The sequence below is a fragment of the Mus caroli genome, unplaced genomic scaffold (genome assembly GCF_978045245.1).
Source record: "Mus caroli unplaced genomic scaffold, Mus_caroli_1 scaffold_10, whole genome shotgun sequence".
Lineage (NCBI taxonomy): Eukaryota > Metazoa > Chordata > Mammalia > Rodentia > Muridae > Mus > Mus caroli.
Window position 1 is genome coordinate 4,535,243 of NW_028227265.1, and position 17,889 is coordinate 4,553,131.

The following is a 17,889-nucleotide window of genomic DNA, read 5'->3' on the forward strand; positions in this document are numbered from 1 at the left end:
CATATATATATATGTATATATATATATGTGTGTGTATATATATATATATATATATATATATATATATATATATATATATGTATATATACACACACACACACACACACACACACACCAAGGGCCCCAGACTGTTTTTAGCTGGTCCCATACTCTTTCCTTCAGCTTCTGTCTCCCTGGGAAGGAGAGACTTTAAGGTGACTTCAGTGCCTCAGATGTATTCAAATGCTTTTCCTGTTGCTCGGTCAACTTACTTGACCTTTCTGTAGGTCTCCTAGAGAGGCTGTGGTAAGGTGGCAGGTGATAAAGAGAATTCAGGCCAGGTTGTGAAAGGCAGGTCTGTTTCCTCCCCTCCCCTCCCTTCTTCCCTTCCTCCCACACAGACAATCTCAGACTCCCCATTGCTTAACAGGTGGATGATGAAGGATGGCCTAGGGTTTGGGAAGGTGGCTGGATAATTACTGAAGGTGAGACACTGGATTACTGGAAACTACTGGGCAGGTAGGTAGGTGGTCTCCTGGGTGCCCCTCGGATCTCACTGACTGGCTGGATTCAACACTAACTTCACAGATTGACTTTGGGGTGGGTTCCACGCACAGCAGAAGAAAGACCCCAAAGCAAGAATGCGCTTTTATAGTAGGTATCTGAAGCACCTGAAACATGTTCCTGCTGGATTCATTCAGAGTCATCCAGTCCCTTTCTAGTTAGACTGAGTAGCCATGGGCATTGAAGTTCTCGATATTGAGATATTGACTCTAGGTTTCTCTGCTATTGGCCAGACTTCTGATTCCTCATCTGAGCCGGTTACCTTTTGCTAAGGTTTGAGTCTTCCTGGAAGGGCGAATCCTCTCCCGGATCCATCTCTCTTCTCTTCAAGGTGTACTTTTACTCAGTTGTGCTGAAGTTGGTGAAGTCCCGAGTTTCAACGTCTTTCTCTAACTTCCTGAGATTTCACTTGAAAATTTTCCACCTACTTATTTTAGTGTGTGCACACGCGCGTGTGTGCACATGTCATGAATGGAGCGTTTGAGTCACTACTTGCAGGAGATGGTTTTCTCTTTCCACCAGGTGGGGCAGAGTCCTCATTCCCTGTTTTTGATAGGGCTGAAAGACAAGTTGGTTCCTTTCTTTAAAAGAGTGAGCAAAGTGTGGCTGGCGCTCTCCTTGGCTGCTGAAGTTCTGGGAAACCTTGAAGCCCACAGAGGAGGCAAGCGAGGCCTCGTGAATGAGTACTGTGTGCCGTTCTGGCTGCTGCCAGCACCTGCGATCATCACGCCCATGCTAGGGCGCAGGCAGCCCGGGGTGGGTCGGTGCGGGGACTGGACCCCTTGGTAGATAAAAGCGGTTTCAGTGGCTGGTCAGAGTGAAGCCAGAGAGACCAAACTCATCTAGCCAGAAGGGAGTAAGAGCCCATTTGGAGTGAAGGAAGGAAGACCACTGGGGCCAGGGGTGCAGAATGGGTGGGGGCAGGGCTGGTAGGATGGTCCTGACGCTGCAGGTGAGGCTGAGAGAATAGCGGAGGTGACCAGCTGGAGGTGCGGTGCACAGGACTGGAGGTGGGACACAGTGAAGTGGAGACCCGCTGGTGGTGTGGCGAAAAAGGGAGGGGACTTGCACGTAGGGTTCACAGAGCTAAGACTTAAGGTGTCCCCGGGGGCTAGTCCGGAGCGCAGATCAGTGGAGGTCGAGATGGAGGCCAGGGGGCCCTGCAGGGCGTTGCCTTACTGCAGCAGCAGGGAGCCGAGGAGGGGGGCGGGTCCCGAGAGGGGCGGAGACCAAGGGGCCGGGCAGCGGGCGGAACTCGGGCGGGCGGGAAGTGGGTGGGGACCCGTCGGGCTCCAGGGACCTAGGCTAAGCTGCGCGCGCGTGTGTCGGCGCCCCAGCGAGATGAGCGGAACCGGGTCCGCCGGCATGGCCCGGGGGCTGCGCGTGGACGGGCTGCCACCGCTACCCAAAAGCCTGAGCGGGCTACTGCACTCGGCGGCGGGAGGCGCGGCGGGCGGCTGGCGGCACCTGGAGCGCCTGTACGCGCAGAAGTCGCGCATCCAGGACGAGCTGAACCGAGGGGGCGCGGGCGGCGGCGGGGCGCGGGCGGCCGGGATGCGGACCAAGCCCCCCAACCTGGACGCCGCGCTGGCGCTGTTGCGCAAGGAGATGGTAAGGACTAGGCGCCGTGAGTCCCGTCGGGGGACACTCTCCTTTGGTCCCTGAAAGCCCGGACTTCCCTCTCTGGGCTTCCCACGGCTTCACATCACCTCCGGCAGGGCAGCTTCAGATGCTGGGGTTCTCCCGGGCCAGGTCAGGGCGCGGCGAGGTTCGCCTGCCGGGTCTCAGGAGAACAGGCTTCCTGTGCGCCTGCGGGTCAGTGTGAACAACAGATGGGTGGCCGGACCCCTCCCCGGCCGCCCTCCAGGAATCCGATTACCGGCGCGGAAGCAGTGCTCGGCCGGGTGAAGTCCTTATGTCTGGTCACAAACAATGGGTTTAGTTTTTTTTCTCCCTCCTGCGAAGTGCAGTAGGTGTTCCTGAACCAGGACGCACGATTCAGGGTGATGCCAGGGCAGAGATTTGGGCCGCAGGGAGCTCTTTCCCAGGTTGCTTCCTGTGGCTAGCCAGGTGGGGAAAGACCTACCCAACCCACCCAGCCAAGTTCTTTCCCCTAGACTAAGATCTTCTACCCTGAGCCTAATACATCTAGCGAATTGCATTTGATTAGATAAATCCATACTTAGTGTGTTTACAGACTAATCATGAATGGCTGGGTGAAATAAAGAGACTGGTCCCCCAAGTGTTTGAGGTTTTTTTGTTTTTTGTTTTTCTTGCATAAGACACAAGGCGCAAGGTGACTCCTGGTTGTGAAGCTCTGCTTTATAAACACGCTAGGGAGGCTTGGGAGCCCAGCTACATTCCCGAAGGTATTTCCCAGGTCCCTCCTGCTATGACTAAGGTACAGAACCTTATAATTATGCCTTGGGCGGTAGCTCCGGAGCTCAGCTATAGGAAATGAGCTGCTGTCACTCTGCCTGATAACAATGTTAAAGGTAGGGTTTGGCTACAGGCCCTGACAGGCCCTCTCAGAAAACCATCACGAGGCTCTTCCGTCTGTCTGGTAGCTGTTCAAGAGACTTATTGTCCTGGGGGAATGGTGAGGTTTCCGAGACAGCTCACATCTCGCTTAAAAATAGTCGTTCATTCCAGAGCCTTCTGCAGAATGTCTGTGTCGATCTATTTAATTTGAGGGCCGGAGGTCAAATCTGTGGTGGGGATATAATTCATGTCCGGACAGAATGTGACAAGTACCAGAGCAAGGGACAAAGCCCAGAAAGAGTGCATGACCCCCAATACAGTGGGGACTTCTCTATGGGGTGCAGAGTCAGGGAGGTGGGAAAGCCTGAAGTGACCGGAAGTGACCAGGAGAGAACCCTGAGACTGCTGAGCTGAGTGGTGACCTGAGCCTCTCAGCCTCAGGCTTGACTGACAGGAACCAGAGGTTAGGAGGTGGCCCTGTAGCCGTGGGAAATCTGCGGATCACCGGTCTCAAGAGCAGGAACTCTGGGATGTTCTATGAGTATAGGAGGCCTGGAAAATGCCCAAGGTGCACCTGGGAACCACCCCCCCCCCCAAACTCACAAGGATTGCTAATGGGTCCCCAAAGCTGATAAAGAAGTGAATCAAAGATGACCCAAGTTTTTTGTTTGATTGGCTACTGATGGAAAATGTTTAGGAACAAAACAAAAATCACAGTCCTAAGACTGGTCCTGTCACCCAGTGACAGAGGCCTGCCTAGCATGCATGTGGCCTGTGTAAATTCTATTTCTCATTGCTTTGACAAAAGCCATGTAAGGGAAGCCTTACTTTGGCTCACAGTGCCAGCCACAGTCCATCTTAGTAAGGAAATGTTGTCAGGCACATGGGGCAGCTAGTGACAGTCCATCTGCAGTCAGGATGCAGAGACGAATGCAGGGTGTCAGCTTGATTTTCTCCTTTTTCTTCAGTCTGGGACCCGAGGCCATGGCAAGATACATGGGTAAGACGGGTCTTCTACATCAGCTAATCCAATCTAGAACCTGCCTCAGAAACGCCTGGACATTTATGTCCTTGGTGGTTCAAGACCCTGTTGACAGTCACTATTAATCATTCAAGGCCCTGTGTGCAGGTTCAATTCTGTGCACGCCACACCCCACATCACAGGCTGGCACAGAGAGAGAGAGAGAGAGATGGTCACTGCTAACAGTTTGAAGTATGCAAATAGACTGGTTGTATGCATGTCCTGATATGGTAGTGTGTACTTGTGCTCAAGTTTGAAGGGACCCTGAGTTACACAACAAGATGCCATCTCAAAAAAGCCAAACAAAACCCAAGTGGTTTCTATACATTGTCTAAATTCTTGTGTTTTCGTTGTATCTCTGTTGGCGGGATAAAGTATCCTCAAAAAGCAACTTAGGGAAAAAAGAATTTATTTACCTTGCACTTCCAGGTTACAGTATCAGTGTAGGGAAGCCCAGGCCACAAGAGCTTGAAGCAACGAATCAGACCCATAGTTGCGAGCAGAGAGAATGCAAGCATGTTTGTGTGCTAGTGCTCGGCCCTGCCCTCCTCTACAGCTCAGGGATCCTCTGCCTAGGGGATGGTACCCGCCCACAGTGGGCTGGGTCCTTATGTGTTAATTCCCACATCAATTGACATTCAAGACAATTCTCCACAGATATTTCATCATCAGGCCAACCTAATCTAGACAGTGTTTCAGACCCTCTTCTCAGGGGACCTAGGTTGTGTCAAGTTGATAATTAGAACTAGTCACCGCATGTTGTACCTTCTTCATGGGAGAGGTACTTCATCTTAACTTTATTTATTTTTGAGACAGGGCTTCACTGTGTAGCCCTTGGCTGGCTTGGAACTCACAGAAATCTACCTACCTCTGCCTTCTGAGTAATGGGATTAAAGACATTGCCACTACTCTCAGCTTAGCTTATTTTTTTAATTATTTAAAAATTTTTTTTACTACTTTTTAAAAAGACTCATTGTTATATCTAAGTACACTGTAGCTGTCTTCAGACACACCAGAAAAGGGTGTCAGATCTCATTACAGATGATTGTGAGCCACCATGTGGTTGCTGGAATTTGAACTCAGGACCTTTGGAAGAGTAGTCAGTGCTCTTATCTGCTGAGCTGTCTCTCCAGCCCCCCCCCTTATTATTATTTTTTACTATTTTTAATTAAATGCATGAGTGTATGCATGTATGAAGTATGCACACATGTGTGCAAATGCTCTTGGAGGCCAGAAGGACTGGGAGGAGAGGTGTTTGAGGTGGTTGTGAACTATCTGACCTGGGTGTTGTGAACCAAATTTGAGTTGTTAAGCTTGAGCCATCTCTCCAGATTCCAAATATAATTTTCAAAACTCAGCTGCCCATAGTTTAACTCTCTTGAGATCACAACCTTTTGGGGGGGTCTTCTGGGCTCCGAAACCCCGTCTGATCATCACACCCTTGACCTATACACACACATACACACACACACACACACATACACGGGTCATCACAGTGTATACTGCAGCTCTATTTTGGAGGGTACGTGCTACATGCATGTTCCTGTCACTATGTATCTTGGGTCTTCAGTGACTGCAGAGCATGGATTGTGTGGCAGAGCTGTGCCATTTTACACCTTGAAATGGGTCGAAAGGAAGTTTCCTGCAGCATCATGGGTGTTGGGGGAGTCACTGTTGTGGGGCTCATGGCATCCCACCAGGAGAGGAGGGTGTTAGGCATTGCAGACTTGGTGGCTAGAAGAGAGCTGGTTAGAGCTGAGGGTGCAGATGTCACTTCAAAGGAGTGACAGTAATGATGAGTTAGGGGAGCTGCTGCACCCAGCAGAACAGACAGGACCCCATGCTGAAGGAGGTTCAGTCCCATGGTTGGCTAACACCGCACTCAGCTCAGAGTTGTGGCTCCTCCATGTTACTTCCTGTTCTAGTAACTCCATGCCTGTGAAATTTTTCTTTTTTTTCTTTTCTTTTCTTTTTTGAGACAAAGTTTATCACTGTCGGTGAGCCTGACAGAGAACTTGCGGCCTCTGCCTCCCAAGTGCTGGGATTATAGGCGTGCATCACGATGGTACCCAGAGTGAGAGGTCTTTCATAAAAGCTTTGGATACAGGGCAATGGCTCACTCTGCAAGCATGAGGAACTGAGTTCGGATTCCCAGAACTCACAGAAAAGTCAGTCAGCTCCAGGTTCAATGGGAGACTGACTCAGAGAATAAGCTGGAGAAGCAACTGAGGAGACAGACACTGATGTTGACTTCTGACCTCTGGCAAGCACACAGGCATGTGGCTCGCTCTCTCTCTCTCTCTCTTTCTCTCTCTCTCACAAACACACACACACACACACACACACACCCATACACATGCCCGTACACACATACACACTCAGTTATGTTCTCATCAGAATGGAGGAGAGATACTCCGTATGTTCACTGGATGAGCATCCGTACACTGCTGCAGAGGGCCAAGGGCAAATAGGAAGTCGGGAGATACTGGTGGATATGGATGTCTTTACAGCAATGTGAGACTTCGTCCCTGACCGCTAGACTCTGACCCATTTACCTGCCGGTGGAGCACCTCAGGCTCATGTTTACCGACTGAACTCCCAAGGGCCTCACCAGTTTGCACGGGCTTCTTCCCCGGTTAGTTAAAGTGCTCGCTCCGCTCGTGTTGCGTATAGACGTCAGAGGGCCCCAGCTTTGGCACACTGAGCATCTTTCCATTTGCTGTGGGAGGCCACCTAAGAGCAGCAGCCTAGTCACTCACTGCTGCCTCTCAGGGGGACGGTGCTTCCCACACCCACCCTCGTTCTGGGGTCTTGCACTCTGCATTACTGTGGCTCTCTAAGGCTGGGGAGGGGCTGCCGGGGGAGCAGCTCATTGCAGGTTACTCCCAAGGAGCAGCAGGTGGGAGCTTTGAGGTTTCACTCTGCTCTCAGAGTGTGGAGGAAGCTTCCTGTGGATTCCACACTTCCACGATCCTGTGGCAGAAACCACAGATGCAGACAGAGCAGGAAGCCAGCCAGTCGAATACGTGCCCGAGGCCAGTGAGAGCCGAGCCTTCATACATCATTGTCTCCTGCCCACTTGTTTCCATAAAGGTCACTCATTGCTTCATCCCTTCCTGTGCTGGTCCCTGTCCTGCAGACATGTAGCTCCGAGACAGTTCTCCTCATTACTCAAGAGCCAGAGGCCAGGTCCACCTTCCAGGGCAACAGAAACTCCCTAAAGCTTGTTCATTTTACAGGTCAAAGGACACTGCAGGAGTCACTTCTCTACGTCTGCAATGTGGGTCGCAGGGACTAACTCAGGTCATCAGGCTTGGCAAGCAGCTTTACCCACTGAGCCATCGGGCCAGCCCCACCCTGGCCATGATTTGCTTTCTTTACTTCTTCCGTTGGCCCCGGGAGTGGTGGGCTGCCTGGTCTTGCAGGCCTGTATATTCTGAGTCTTGAACAAGGGCTGGGAAGTGGTGTCCTTGGTCAATACAGCAGAGCTCTGCCCTGTGACCAGAGCTCCATAGTACAAGGTCATCTATAGGAACCAGGTCTGTTCTGATCAGAAGCAGACAGACAGAAGGAGACTAAAGAACTACTGAAGAGAAGGTGTGGAAAGAGGATTTTTAGTTCCTAGGCAGGTAGGTGGATTGACCTAGGTGTACATGGGAGTATGGTTTCTTAAGTCTATTGGTATGCTGGGCAGTGGTGGTGCATGCCTTTAATCCCAGCAGTGGGGAGGCAGAGGCAGGTGGATCTCTCTGAGTTCGTGGCCAGCCTGGTCTACAAGAGTGAGTTCCAGGACAGCCAGGGCTACACAGAGAAACCCTGTCTCAACACTCCTCCCCCCAAAAGAAAAGGTTTATAGGTAGAAAACACACATGCAGATGTTCCTTAGGACCCTCAGTTATACTTACAACTAGAAATGGCTGGGTGTGGTAGCACACACCTTTCATCCCAGCAGTGAGGAGGCAGAGGCAGGTGGATCTCTCTGAGTTCGAGGCCAGCCTGGTCTACAGAGTGAGCTCCAGGATAACCAGGGCTACACAGAGAAACCCTGTCTCAAAAAACCAAAACAACAAAAACAAAATAAGAAAAACCATGGTGTGACACTGGTAAGCCAGGCCTGCTGTCACAACCTGTCATCCCATCGCCCTGAAAGTTGAAGCACAAGTTTCTCTGTGAGTCTGAAGCTAGCCTGAGACACACAGTGAGGCCCGGCCTCCAACAAACACAAGAAAATACTGCTAGTGATAAAAGTAAATAACTATCGAAGAAAAACGGCCGAGCTCTACACCCTTTGCAACTGCAGATATAAAACTGGGCTGTACCTAAAAGATGAGCAAAGATGTCACAGGAGGAAAGCCGTGGGGCCTCTCCCACTTGGCGGGCAGAGAGGCCTGTCCCTTGGTTTTGGAGGACGGTTTCACAATACACATGAAGTCGAATCTGCACTTGCCCTTTGGCCCTGTAACTTCGTTTCCTTAAAAACCTCCACAGTGGTGTTTTACAGACTGTGGGGGATCCATGGTGGTCATCTGTCAGACCTCCGCCTGCTTGCTTGCTCTTACAGCTCTGCAGAGCTGGGGTCATCCCAGGCCTCCACAGTGGCTGAGCTCTCTCTCATGGCTCCATAGGAGGCTCTCCTTCCAGGCCCCTCTCACTTCTGCTTCACTCTTTCGTCAGGTTTGGGGCCTGGGGTTGGGGTGTGATTGAAGCCTGGAGCTGTGGGCAGTTGTGACCAGCAACTCACAACTATGGGTGCTGAGAACCAAACTGGTTTTCTACAAGAGCAGCAAGTGCTACTAACTGCTGGTCTGTCTCTCCAGCCTCCACCTAGCTTGTTGTCTGTTATGGTTTTTACTTTTGTTTTATTGAGACAGGGTCTCATGATGTAGCTCTGGATGTCTTGAAATTCACTATATAGATCATGCTGGCCTTGAACTTATAGATATCCACCTGCCCCAGCTAAAGCTGTGCACCACCATGTCTGGCTATGAGTGGCTTTTATACGTGTGTGATTTGGGGATGCACTGAGGTCATCCTGTTTGCACGGCATGCATCTCCCTAGCTACTAAGAGGTTCCTTTTAAAGAGTCTCCTCTACAGAGGATGGAGGCGAGCACCTGTCCCCGCAGTACTTGGGAGGCAGAAACAGGAGATCAAAGTCATCCTCTGCTACTTAGTGAGTTTTGGCCAGCCTGGGCTACATGAGAGCCTGTCTAAAGAAAGAAGAGTGTCTAGTTCTTTAAGCCCCATCACCTAGTGATGAGAGCTTCCCCCAACCTCAGTGAGTCTCTGGAACTTTAGTGACCCTTGACCCTTGTCTGAGACTATTCCTGCAACGGAGCCTATTGTTAGACCTGAGGAAAGGAAGCAGACTCTGGAGGGAAGAGCAGCGCAGGGCCGCACTACAGGGCCCTGAGAAGGAAGAGCACAAGGAAGAGAGGAGAGAATGCAGAGAGGAAGCAGGCAGCCTGAGCGGAGACAGGAAGGACAAGCAGGGATTGAGCGAGCCCTTAACATTGTCTTGTTAAGTCACAATAGAGGGTGAGAAACCACAGGGCTGAGAAGACTGACTTGTTGAAATAAGGCTCAAGTTTTCACAATGCCCCCAGAAGGAAGCTATCAGTTCTGAAGCCTGCTGTAGCTGGAAGGAGCAGAGGTGTCCCTTGGGGACATGTAGGTGGGTCGAGAGATGGCAGGTGATGGGTGACTTAGGGATGGGGACAGTTCATTAACACTTTTTTTCCTAGAAGGGCAAGCTGTCCTTGCCTTTAGGTGAGTTCACTATGTCCCGTAGTTCAGTCCTAGGGCATACACCCCTCCTCATCTCTATCCAGACCCCTTAGCAAACGGTCTTCTGGGGGAGCCTGGGCTGGCCTACTGTGCTGCCCTCAAGCAGATGGGTTCTGATGACTTGGCAGGAGCCATGCAGGTGTGCTGTGAGCACACAGCACTGCCTGTCCAGCCATGGCCTCAGGATTACCTGAGGGTTCCTAGCTGTGGCTAGGGTTCCCACTCTTGACATGACCCCACATTGGGACAAGGACAGACCTGTGTATTCACTCAGTCATCTGAAGCAGCCATGCTGAAGGCTACCTGTCAGTGCCGCTCACACTCACCTCCTGTAGTTCAGGGAAATTCTGCCTAGTGGGAGGGAGTTAGTCTGGTGCCTGGAACAGTTGCTCCCAGGAGCTGAGGCTGGTGTGATCATGCACGATTGTACTTAGGTGAAATCTGCCCATGTACTGGGCACATGTTCGGCCATGTAACAGGTATGTTGGGACCATGCTGTGTCTCTTAGAGGGTCAGTTGCTTCTAGGCCAGTGTCACATGCAATGACAGGACAGTTCTGAGTCATCCTTGTCCTGGGCATGCCCCTGGGTAACCAGGAAGACTTCACTCTGAAAAACCTGGCACCATATATCCCGGGTGACATGGGGTCATGACCTTGTCATCCAACTGTTTAAGAATCATGGAGCTTTTTTTGTCACCCCATGAGGTGAATGTCAGCATCTGCTCACAACTACTTGGTCTTTCTGTGGTCTGTTCTTGACACGAGAAACAGAGCACTAAGGTCTTTCACCCAATGAGACACGGGTCATATAAGCATCTTCTTGAACATTTTAAGCAGACACAGGTTAGAGTCTTGGGAGGTATCGTTTTAGTGAAGTTGAATCTGAGAGCAGGCAGGTGTGTAGGAATTACTTAGAACCTCAGGCTGTAGGGGTTGTGTTCACATTTGCAATAGAATCTGGGAACACAGGTGCCATGTGGGGGGAAGGATTTGACCAGGACATCCTAAGGAGAAAAGCCTACACGCTGTTTTGTCTTCTGATGCTATCACTATGTAGCTCAGGCTGGCCTCAAACTCACAATCCCCCTGCCTCAGCTTCCCAGGTACTGGGAGATGTCAGCCATGTTCTACCATGTCTGCATTGACTGTCTGCCTTTCTTAGGCCATAGGGTGTGGGCTGCCTTCAGGTCTCTAAGGCAAGGTTAGGAAAGTGACATTAGGTCTGTCTGTATGTGGGGCAGTCACCGAGAGGTTGGGGACTGTGTAATAAGTTTGCCTCTGATTGGAGTCCCATAAATAGCATTGGTGGGCTGCCCTCCTAGAGCCTCAGGTTAGCACCCCAGGTCTGGGACTACTGGGGTCTTTCTCTTTCCCTGGGCCGTTTTGGTGGTGGCCTTTCATCTTGTCTGACCATACTGTGGAGCTGCTGAGCAGGAAGCAGGAGGTGCTTTCTCAAGCTCTCCGTGTGACTCTTGACCTGTTAAAAGTTCGGGTGTGCAGGCTCCCCTGTGAGTCTGTGCATCGTCCCTTCCTTTGGGATTGATGGGACCCGTGCTTTTCTAGTCCTGGCTGCTTTTTGTCGTAGGGCAGGCAGGAGGGAGGGAGGGAGGAAGGGAGGGATGGAGGGAGGTAAAGATGGATTGCAAATGCACAGCATTCCCCCGTGCATGCTCCTTGTCCCTGGCACTTGCTTTTGTGACCTTTCCAGAAGGTGGTGTGAGGCTCTGTCATTGGTTTCTTCGTAGTTCATTGTCTTGGGGAGGGGCCACACTAGGCCCTGTCAGGAGAGAGAGAGCGCCTGAACTCCGCCGCCGTGCCTGGAGAACCCTGCAGCAGATGGGTTTGCTACAGCGGGGTAGCTGTGAGACCCTGTCTCTCTCTGGCCAGGGGTAATCTGCCACCTAGGAATAACAGAATGTGGGGTCTTGCCAGGGTTGCCAGGGGTCTTCTCTGAGTCTGGGCGTGGGGAGCATCAATGTCTTTGGGACTTGGGATTCACAATGAATGGAGCTGAGGTACCCAGAACATGCACTGCTGTGCGTCACTGGGTGTGTCTATGAAGCACCAGAACAAATTCAGGCTGGGCTCACTGGGCTGCAGGTGTGGACTCACCCACTCACGTCTGAGGTATTGAATGACATGGTGGAAGTATGTGTCTACCTGGAACTCCAGAGCATCCCACCGATACCACCTTCAGCCTTTCTGAGGGAAGGAATGTGTGAGCCCAGGTGGAACTCAGGCTGGGTGTTCAACAGAGATGAAAGCCCAGCACTGACTTGGATTCTACTTCCTCTCCTTTCTCTCAAGGTCGGCCTCCGACAGCTGGACATGTCCTTGCTCTGCCAACTGTACAGCCTCTACGAGTCCATTCAGGAGTACAAGGGAGCATGCCAGGCAGCCTCCAGTCTGGACTGCACCTATGCGCTGGAGAATGGCTTCTTTGACGATGAGGAGGACTTCCAGGAGCAGGGCTCTCTGCAGGACGGGCAGCACCGCAGCTCTCCCAGGGACCCGTCACCCCTTACCCACCTCTCCAGCAGTGACTGGATTCTGGAGTCCATCTAGTGCCTCTGGAGGGGTCTGTCAACACAGACTGGCAGCCTCTGTTTCAGCCTCTTCATGGTGGACAGTCTGTGGGCAAATGGGGACATGCACCACTTGTTTAACTTGTGGGTGTGGAGTTCACTGACATAGGGGACAGCCTGCTTAGTTGGCTGCAGGGTCTTACGGGTGACCCAGAGGCAGGTTAGAATATCCTAGATGCCATTAGTAGCACCTGCTGGAAGCTCTCACTGAAGGGTTCCGTGTGGAAAGCCTTCACGGGCATCGGGTGAGGCTGCGCTCAGCAGGCTTCTTTGTAGGTGACAGCTGTGTTGTGCCCTCTTTGGCTGAGGAACGCCACCCTGGCGTGTGGGATATGAAGAGCAGCGTCTGCCTGCCCGGAACCCGCAGGGCAGTCTGCATCTCTTCTTGCCACCGCTTAGCCGTTAGCCCCTTTGCTCATTTATTTGAAAGCTGCATCAATGATTTTCCAGGAACTCCTGAGAGCTTTCTAGAAGGAGGAAATATTCTGCCACACTGGTCAACTGCTTTTCTGCAACTACCAAAACTGACATCAGGTATAGGTAGAGAAAAAAAAAAAAAAGCACGAATATACATTCAATTCTAGGGTGGGTGGGTGGTGGGGTGAGGAAACATATACTGGGACAACCTAGTATTTGTATCACCTGCCGTGAGATGGTGGCTTGTGGTTACAGACTCTGATTGTAACTTCAGTGCTGGAAAACATTGTTTCCAAGCAGTACTTACCCGAAGCCTTAATATTATTTATTAAAACGCTTTATGAGAATTTCACCCTCTGTGGTTAAACATGTGTAGAATGCTCTTGGCATGTATCGTTTTGATGGGAGGTCTGGGGATGTGGCTCAGTGGGTCCAGCAGGTCCCTAGCGTGTCAGAGGCCTGAGGTTTGACCTTAGCAGCATATCCACTGGGCATGGCGCTGTACGCCTGTAATCCCAGTGCTGAGGTTGGGCGCTGGAGGATCGTAAGTTCGAGGTCATCCTTGGCAACACAGAGTTCAGGGCCATCCTGGGCTAGCTCCTTTCTAAAACAAAACAAGAATTTTATTGAGTTCAGTTACTCAGAACCTGAATGTGGGCCCAATCCAACACACACCGAAAGGTCAGGGTTTGGTTTCTTTTTTGACATTAAGTCAATTTTAAGACATTTATTTCTCGGTTAAGGTTGGACAGTCATTTCATTGGTACCAGACCACATTTGCAGCAAGATTTCTTTCACCTTGTGTCTTGGAACAGGCCAAGTTGCTCCTCCTTTAGTGAGTTGTCTGCTCATCAGTGCCCTCTTGAGGCCAGGTGTGGGAAGTACAACTTAACTATTAAACAGCTGTCTCAACGTTTCCTGGGGACAGACTAGTATGTACTCACTCAGACGGGGCAATTACCCAAAAGTCCAACCTGGCTAACCAATAAGCTTATTCATGCTACTTACTGGAGTACTAGTGACCCCCAAACAACCACGCCTTCAGATAGCCCCTCTCCAGGATGGCCGATGACCTCCCATGGCTGTGCAGATGAAGGTCCTCGACCCACCCCACCACCCCTGAAGCTGACCTCTCACACTCTCTCTATGCACTCTCTCACCTCCAAGGCCAGGAGGCCAGATGCAGCTGGGACATCACTCCACTGAGCTGGGATAGCTTTGTGGGGAGGGACGGATGACTCTCAGGGGAGGGCATTAGTTAGTCAACTCAGTCAGCTGAGGAACTGCCTCCCCCAGACTGACCTGTGGGCCTATCTGGGGTTGCTTCTTGAATGATGATTGGTGTGGGAGGGCCCAGCCTACAGTAAGCTGTGCTGCCCCTGGGCAGGTGGTCCCAGAAGGATCAAGCCAGTGAACAGCCATCTACCAGGCAGGGTCCTTGCTTTCCCTGATGATGGAATGGACTGTGTAAGAAGAAAGAAACACTTTCCTCCTCCGGGTTGTTTTTGGTCAGTGTTTTATCAGAGCAAACTAGGACAGGCAGCATTCAGGGACACAACAGCCCGAGCGTTAACATGTCTGTGCTATAAGGAAGGAGCTTAGACAGTGGAGGGGTACTCTGCTCAGTACTCAAAGGGAAGTGGGTCAGTGCCTTGCCACTGGCCGGTGACAGGATGGTTCAGGCGGGACATGAAATAGAAAGCAGGAAATCTAGTCAGCTGAAGGGCCCTGCTTCGAGGCTGTCTTGCTTCACTGAGATAAACCTTGGGTCTGCTGCTCTTACATCTGACTGCATTAAGGTCACGTGGGGAGGGGAGAGCTCCAGCAGAAGTGCCTCACCCCAAATCTGGATTAAAAAAAAAAACCACTCTATGTGCATTGGTGTTTACCCACAAGTATGTCAGTGTGAGGGTATCTGATCCCTTGGAAGTGGAGTTACAGACAGCTGTGAGCTGCCATGTGGGTGCTGGGAATGGAGCCTGAGTTCTCTGAAAGAGCAGCCAATGCTCTTAACTGCTGAGCCCTCTCTCCGGGCCCCCAAGTCTGGATATTATTAGTGAGCGATGCAACCCACTGCTGGAGGGGCGAGAGTGCTTGCAGAGGGAGGTACAGGATGGTAGGTAAGGGCATGTCCCACCATGCACTTCTCCATCAGCCTGGTACTATGCATAATCACCTTTATTCCCCTAATAGCTGCCTAATAAAAACTCACATGACACAATAAAATGGCTTTTTAGTGCAGTTTTTTTTTTAAAGTGGGTGGGTTCACAAGTCAGGACAAAGGCTGGGCAGATTAAATGAAACCAGACTTTGGAAAACAGCCACAGTGGGGAAGATAAGGGATTCTGCTTGTTTTAAGATACTCAAGGCAGCTCTGACTTTGACTCCATTTGAAATCCAGTAAGCAGGCTGGAGAGCAGGTGCCTGCCTGTTTCCTGCCAAGTGTGTTCTCACTGGGTGACTCCTGTAGAGTGCAGGAAGCAGGTGGCAGTGGAAACCTTTTGGTCAGAATGGAGTACACCCCACACTGCTGGCCTCAGAGCTGGCCATGCGGCTCAGTGGTGAGGTGCTTAGAGTTTCTTGCCATACACCCACAGGTGAGAGCCCTACTCCCTTTGGCAGTGAGCACTGATGCCCTGGTGGGTGGCCACAGCTCCCCAAAGTTGTCTAAAGGTAGAGCTACAGAACTTTGTAACCGAAGCCTGTGTGGAGAGGACCTTGAAGAGCCAAGTAGTAACCTTGAACTGAACTACAGCTTACCTAGGTGGGTAATGCCACTCGTGGTCCCCACAGGAGGGGAGGGGGACACTTGATTGGATGGAGACTATGGTGATGCTGGCCAGTGATAGGCCAGAGAGTGTAGACAGCAGCTGTCCCTAAAGCAGTGTGTAGGGACACACTTCCAGGAGGAGCACAGCTTGGGGCACACACAAACCCACCTCCAGGCTCTACCTGCCTTCCCTGTGCAGGACTGAGCACATTCTAAGCCTCCTAGCTGCAGGCCCCTGGTGTAGACTATTAGGCACTTCCATGCTTTCTTGGACAGCTCATCCCAAGAGCCACACCCAACAGGACATGGGGTAGGGGATCCTGTGTCATACTTGAGGCTCTGGCTTTGGTGCGCTTCTCTGGTGATGCTGCAGAAGCCAGGGCTAATTTGGCTTTAAGCTGGAAGGGTTTCTCTTTACGGTAGGTCTCTCACTTTATAATGAGGTCTGTGGCCGTGCAGCAGTCAGACAGTTACCACTGTGGGGTCCCTGGGATGTTCTCTTCCCTTCACCAATGCTTCCTTCAGAGATGTAGACTGAAGCCTGGTTCTAGTCATCCGAGTGCTCTACTTAACAAACTTCTGGTCTCGCTTCCCTGCAAGTGTATCTGAAGGCTGGTAAACTAGTCTCTTTCCTAACAAGGAAATATGGACCTCCAGAGACCTGCCACTAGGCACACAGATACACAGGGGCTGCCCATCAGACGGAGGAGGAGGAGGAGGAGGAGGAAGAGGAGGAGGAAGAGGAGGACTCAGTCTCATCACATCTCCTGTGTGATCCTAAACACTCCCATTAGCCATTTTGTGGTTTCAATCTTATTGTTAAGCTTTCTGATCAATTTGACCTTGCAAATATATACAAATACCCTTCTTGGCTCCCATGCACTGTACTGTCTCCCCAGTTTGGCCCAAAGGGCTCAGATACTAGGGCACAGACCACTTGTCCCTGCTCACTGGGACGTGAGCGTGCTGTCTGCAGCAGTTAAAGCAGCATGCTCTCTGGGCATTGAAAACCTGAGTGGGCAGTCAGCTGTCAGCACTGAAGTTTTCTCCTTTGAGAAGGCCATTCTATATGGCCAATGTGATTTCAAATTCTCCACCCTCCTGCCTCACCTCCTGGGTGCCAGAATTACAGGGAGTGCAACACCTGGCTTCAGCCTGTTTATCAGTGTGCTCATGAGGCAGGCTTTCCACCATGGCTGTCGTGCTTGTGCATTTCCTTGTTCTCAATTAATACTCTGTGTGCATGTGTGTGTATGTGTGTGTCTGTGTCCGGGGACAACCTGCAGAAGCTGGTTCTCCTTCCAAAACGAAGCCTTGAGGAGCGAATGCGGCTGGTCAGGCTCTGTGTCATGGGCTTTACCCCCTGAGCCATCTCACCAAATGTCTGTTTTAATAAACTACATTCAAGTCCTTGTGCTCAACCCAGGACTGCAAATACATGTACACACACAAAATCAGCCAACAAATTCAAACCAAACACACTACGGGTCAGAGTGAAATGGAAGTAACAACCGTATTACAGCAACAGAACAGGTGTGCACTGTACGTTTTCACTAGGACTTGCCAACGTTACCGATCGTTCAAAGGCTTTCCGTTAAAATTCTGGGAACTGTAATTGGATGCATGGACCAGCCTCTGGGTCTGCGTGGGGAAAGTCTCTCAGCTCACTGGTAGCTGGAGGGGCCAACCACTGTTCACTCTTACGTGATGGGACAACCCTAGAAGACTGTTCTGTTGATGAGGTTGGATCAACAGACCTCACACACACCAGGGAAGAGTCCAACAGTAAGCTACAACCCTCTAGTGAGAATTTTGGTTTCTTTAAAAGCACGAAATTTTATGTGATTTTTTTTTTTTTTTTTTTTTGGTTTTTTTTCGAGACAGGGTTTCTCTGTGTAGCCCTGGCTGTCCTGGAACTCACTCTGTAGACCAGGCTGGCCTCGAACTCATAAATCCACCTGCCTCTGCCTCCCAAGTGCTGGGATTAAAGGCGTGCACCACCACGCCCGGCCTTATGTGAATGTTTTAATCCCAGCTGTGGAATATAGAGGCTGCTTTGGATTGTCCACAGCGGCTGACTGTGATTTGTCTCATGCTCTGGCAGGGGTGTGATTGTGTCAGCTGAAGATAAGAGCCTGCTGTTGCTGTTTGCAGCTTGGAGATACCCTGACTGCGAAGATCAGTTTTGCCCCAAGGAACCTGATGTCCCTAATCAGCAGGAAGTAATCTAATGATGTTGACACCCCCTTTCCCCTCTAGCCTTTCTTACTTACCTAGTGTTGGGG

At 51.0% G+C, this 17,889-nt stretch overlaps 1 protein-coding gene across 1 annotated transcript; it reads left to right on the plus strand.

Annotated features, from left to right (window-relative positions):
• Nucleotides 1-1,827: 1,827 nt before the first annotated feature.
• On the plus strand, nucleotides 1,828-13,186 carry Fam89a (family with sequence similarity 89 member A). The gene is made up of 2 exons (XM_021170639.3): nucleotides 1,828-2,154; nucleotides 12,140-13,186. Exons 1-2 carry the CDS (start codon nucleotides 1,885-1,887, stop codon nucleotides 12,395-12,397), a joined length of 528 nt encoding a protein of 175 aa, XP_021026298.1. The 5' UTR covers nucleotides 1,828-1,884; the 3' UTR covers nucleotides 12,398-13,186.
• Nucleotides 13,187-17,889: the final 4,703 nt, after the last annotated feature.

Coding starts and splice junctions, on each gene's coding strand:
- Fam89a (XM_021170639.3), top strand. CDS start 1,885: ATGAGCGGAACCGGGTCCGCCGGCATGGCCCGGGGGCTGCGCGTGGAC. Junction 2,155..12,139: donor CGCTGTTGCGCAAGGAGATG/GTAAGGACTAGG, acceptor CTTTCTCTCAAG/GTCGGCCTCCGACAGCTGGA.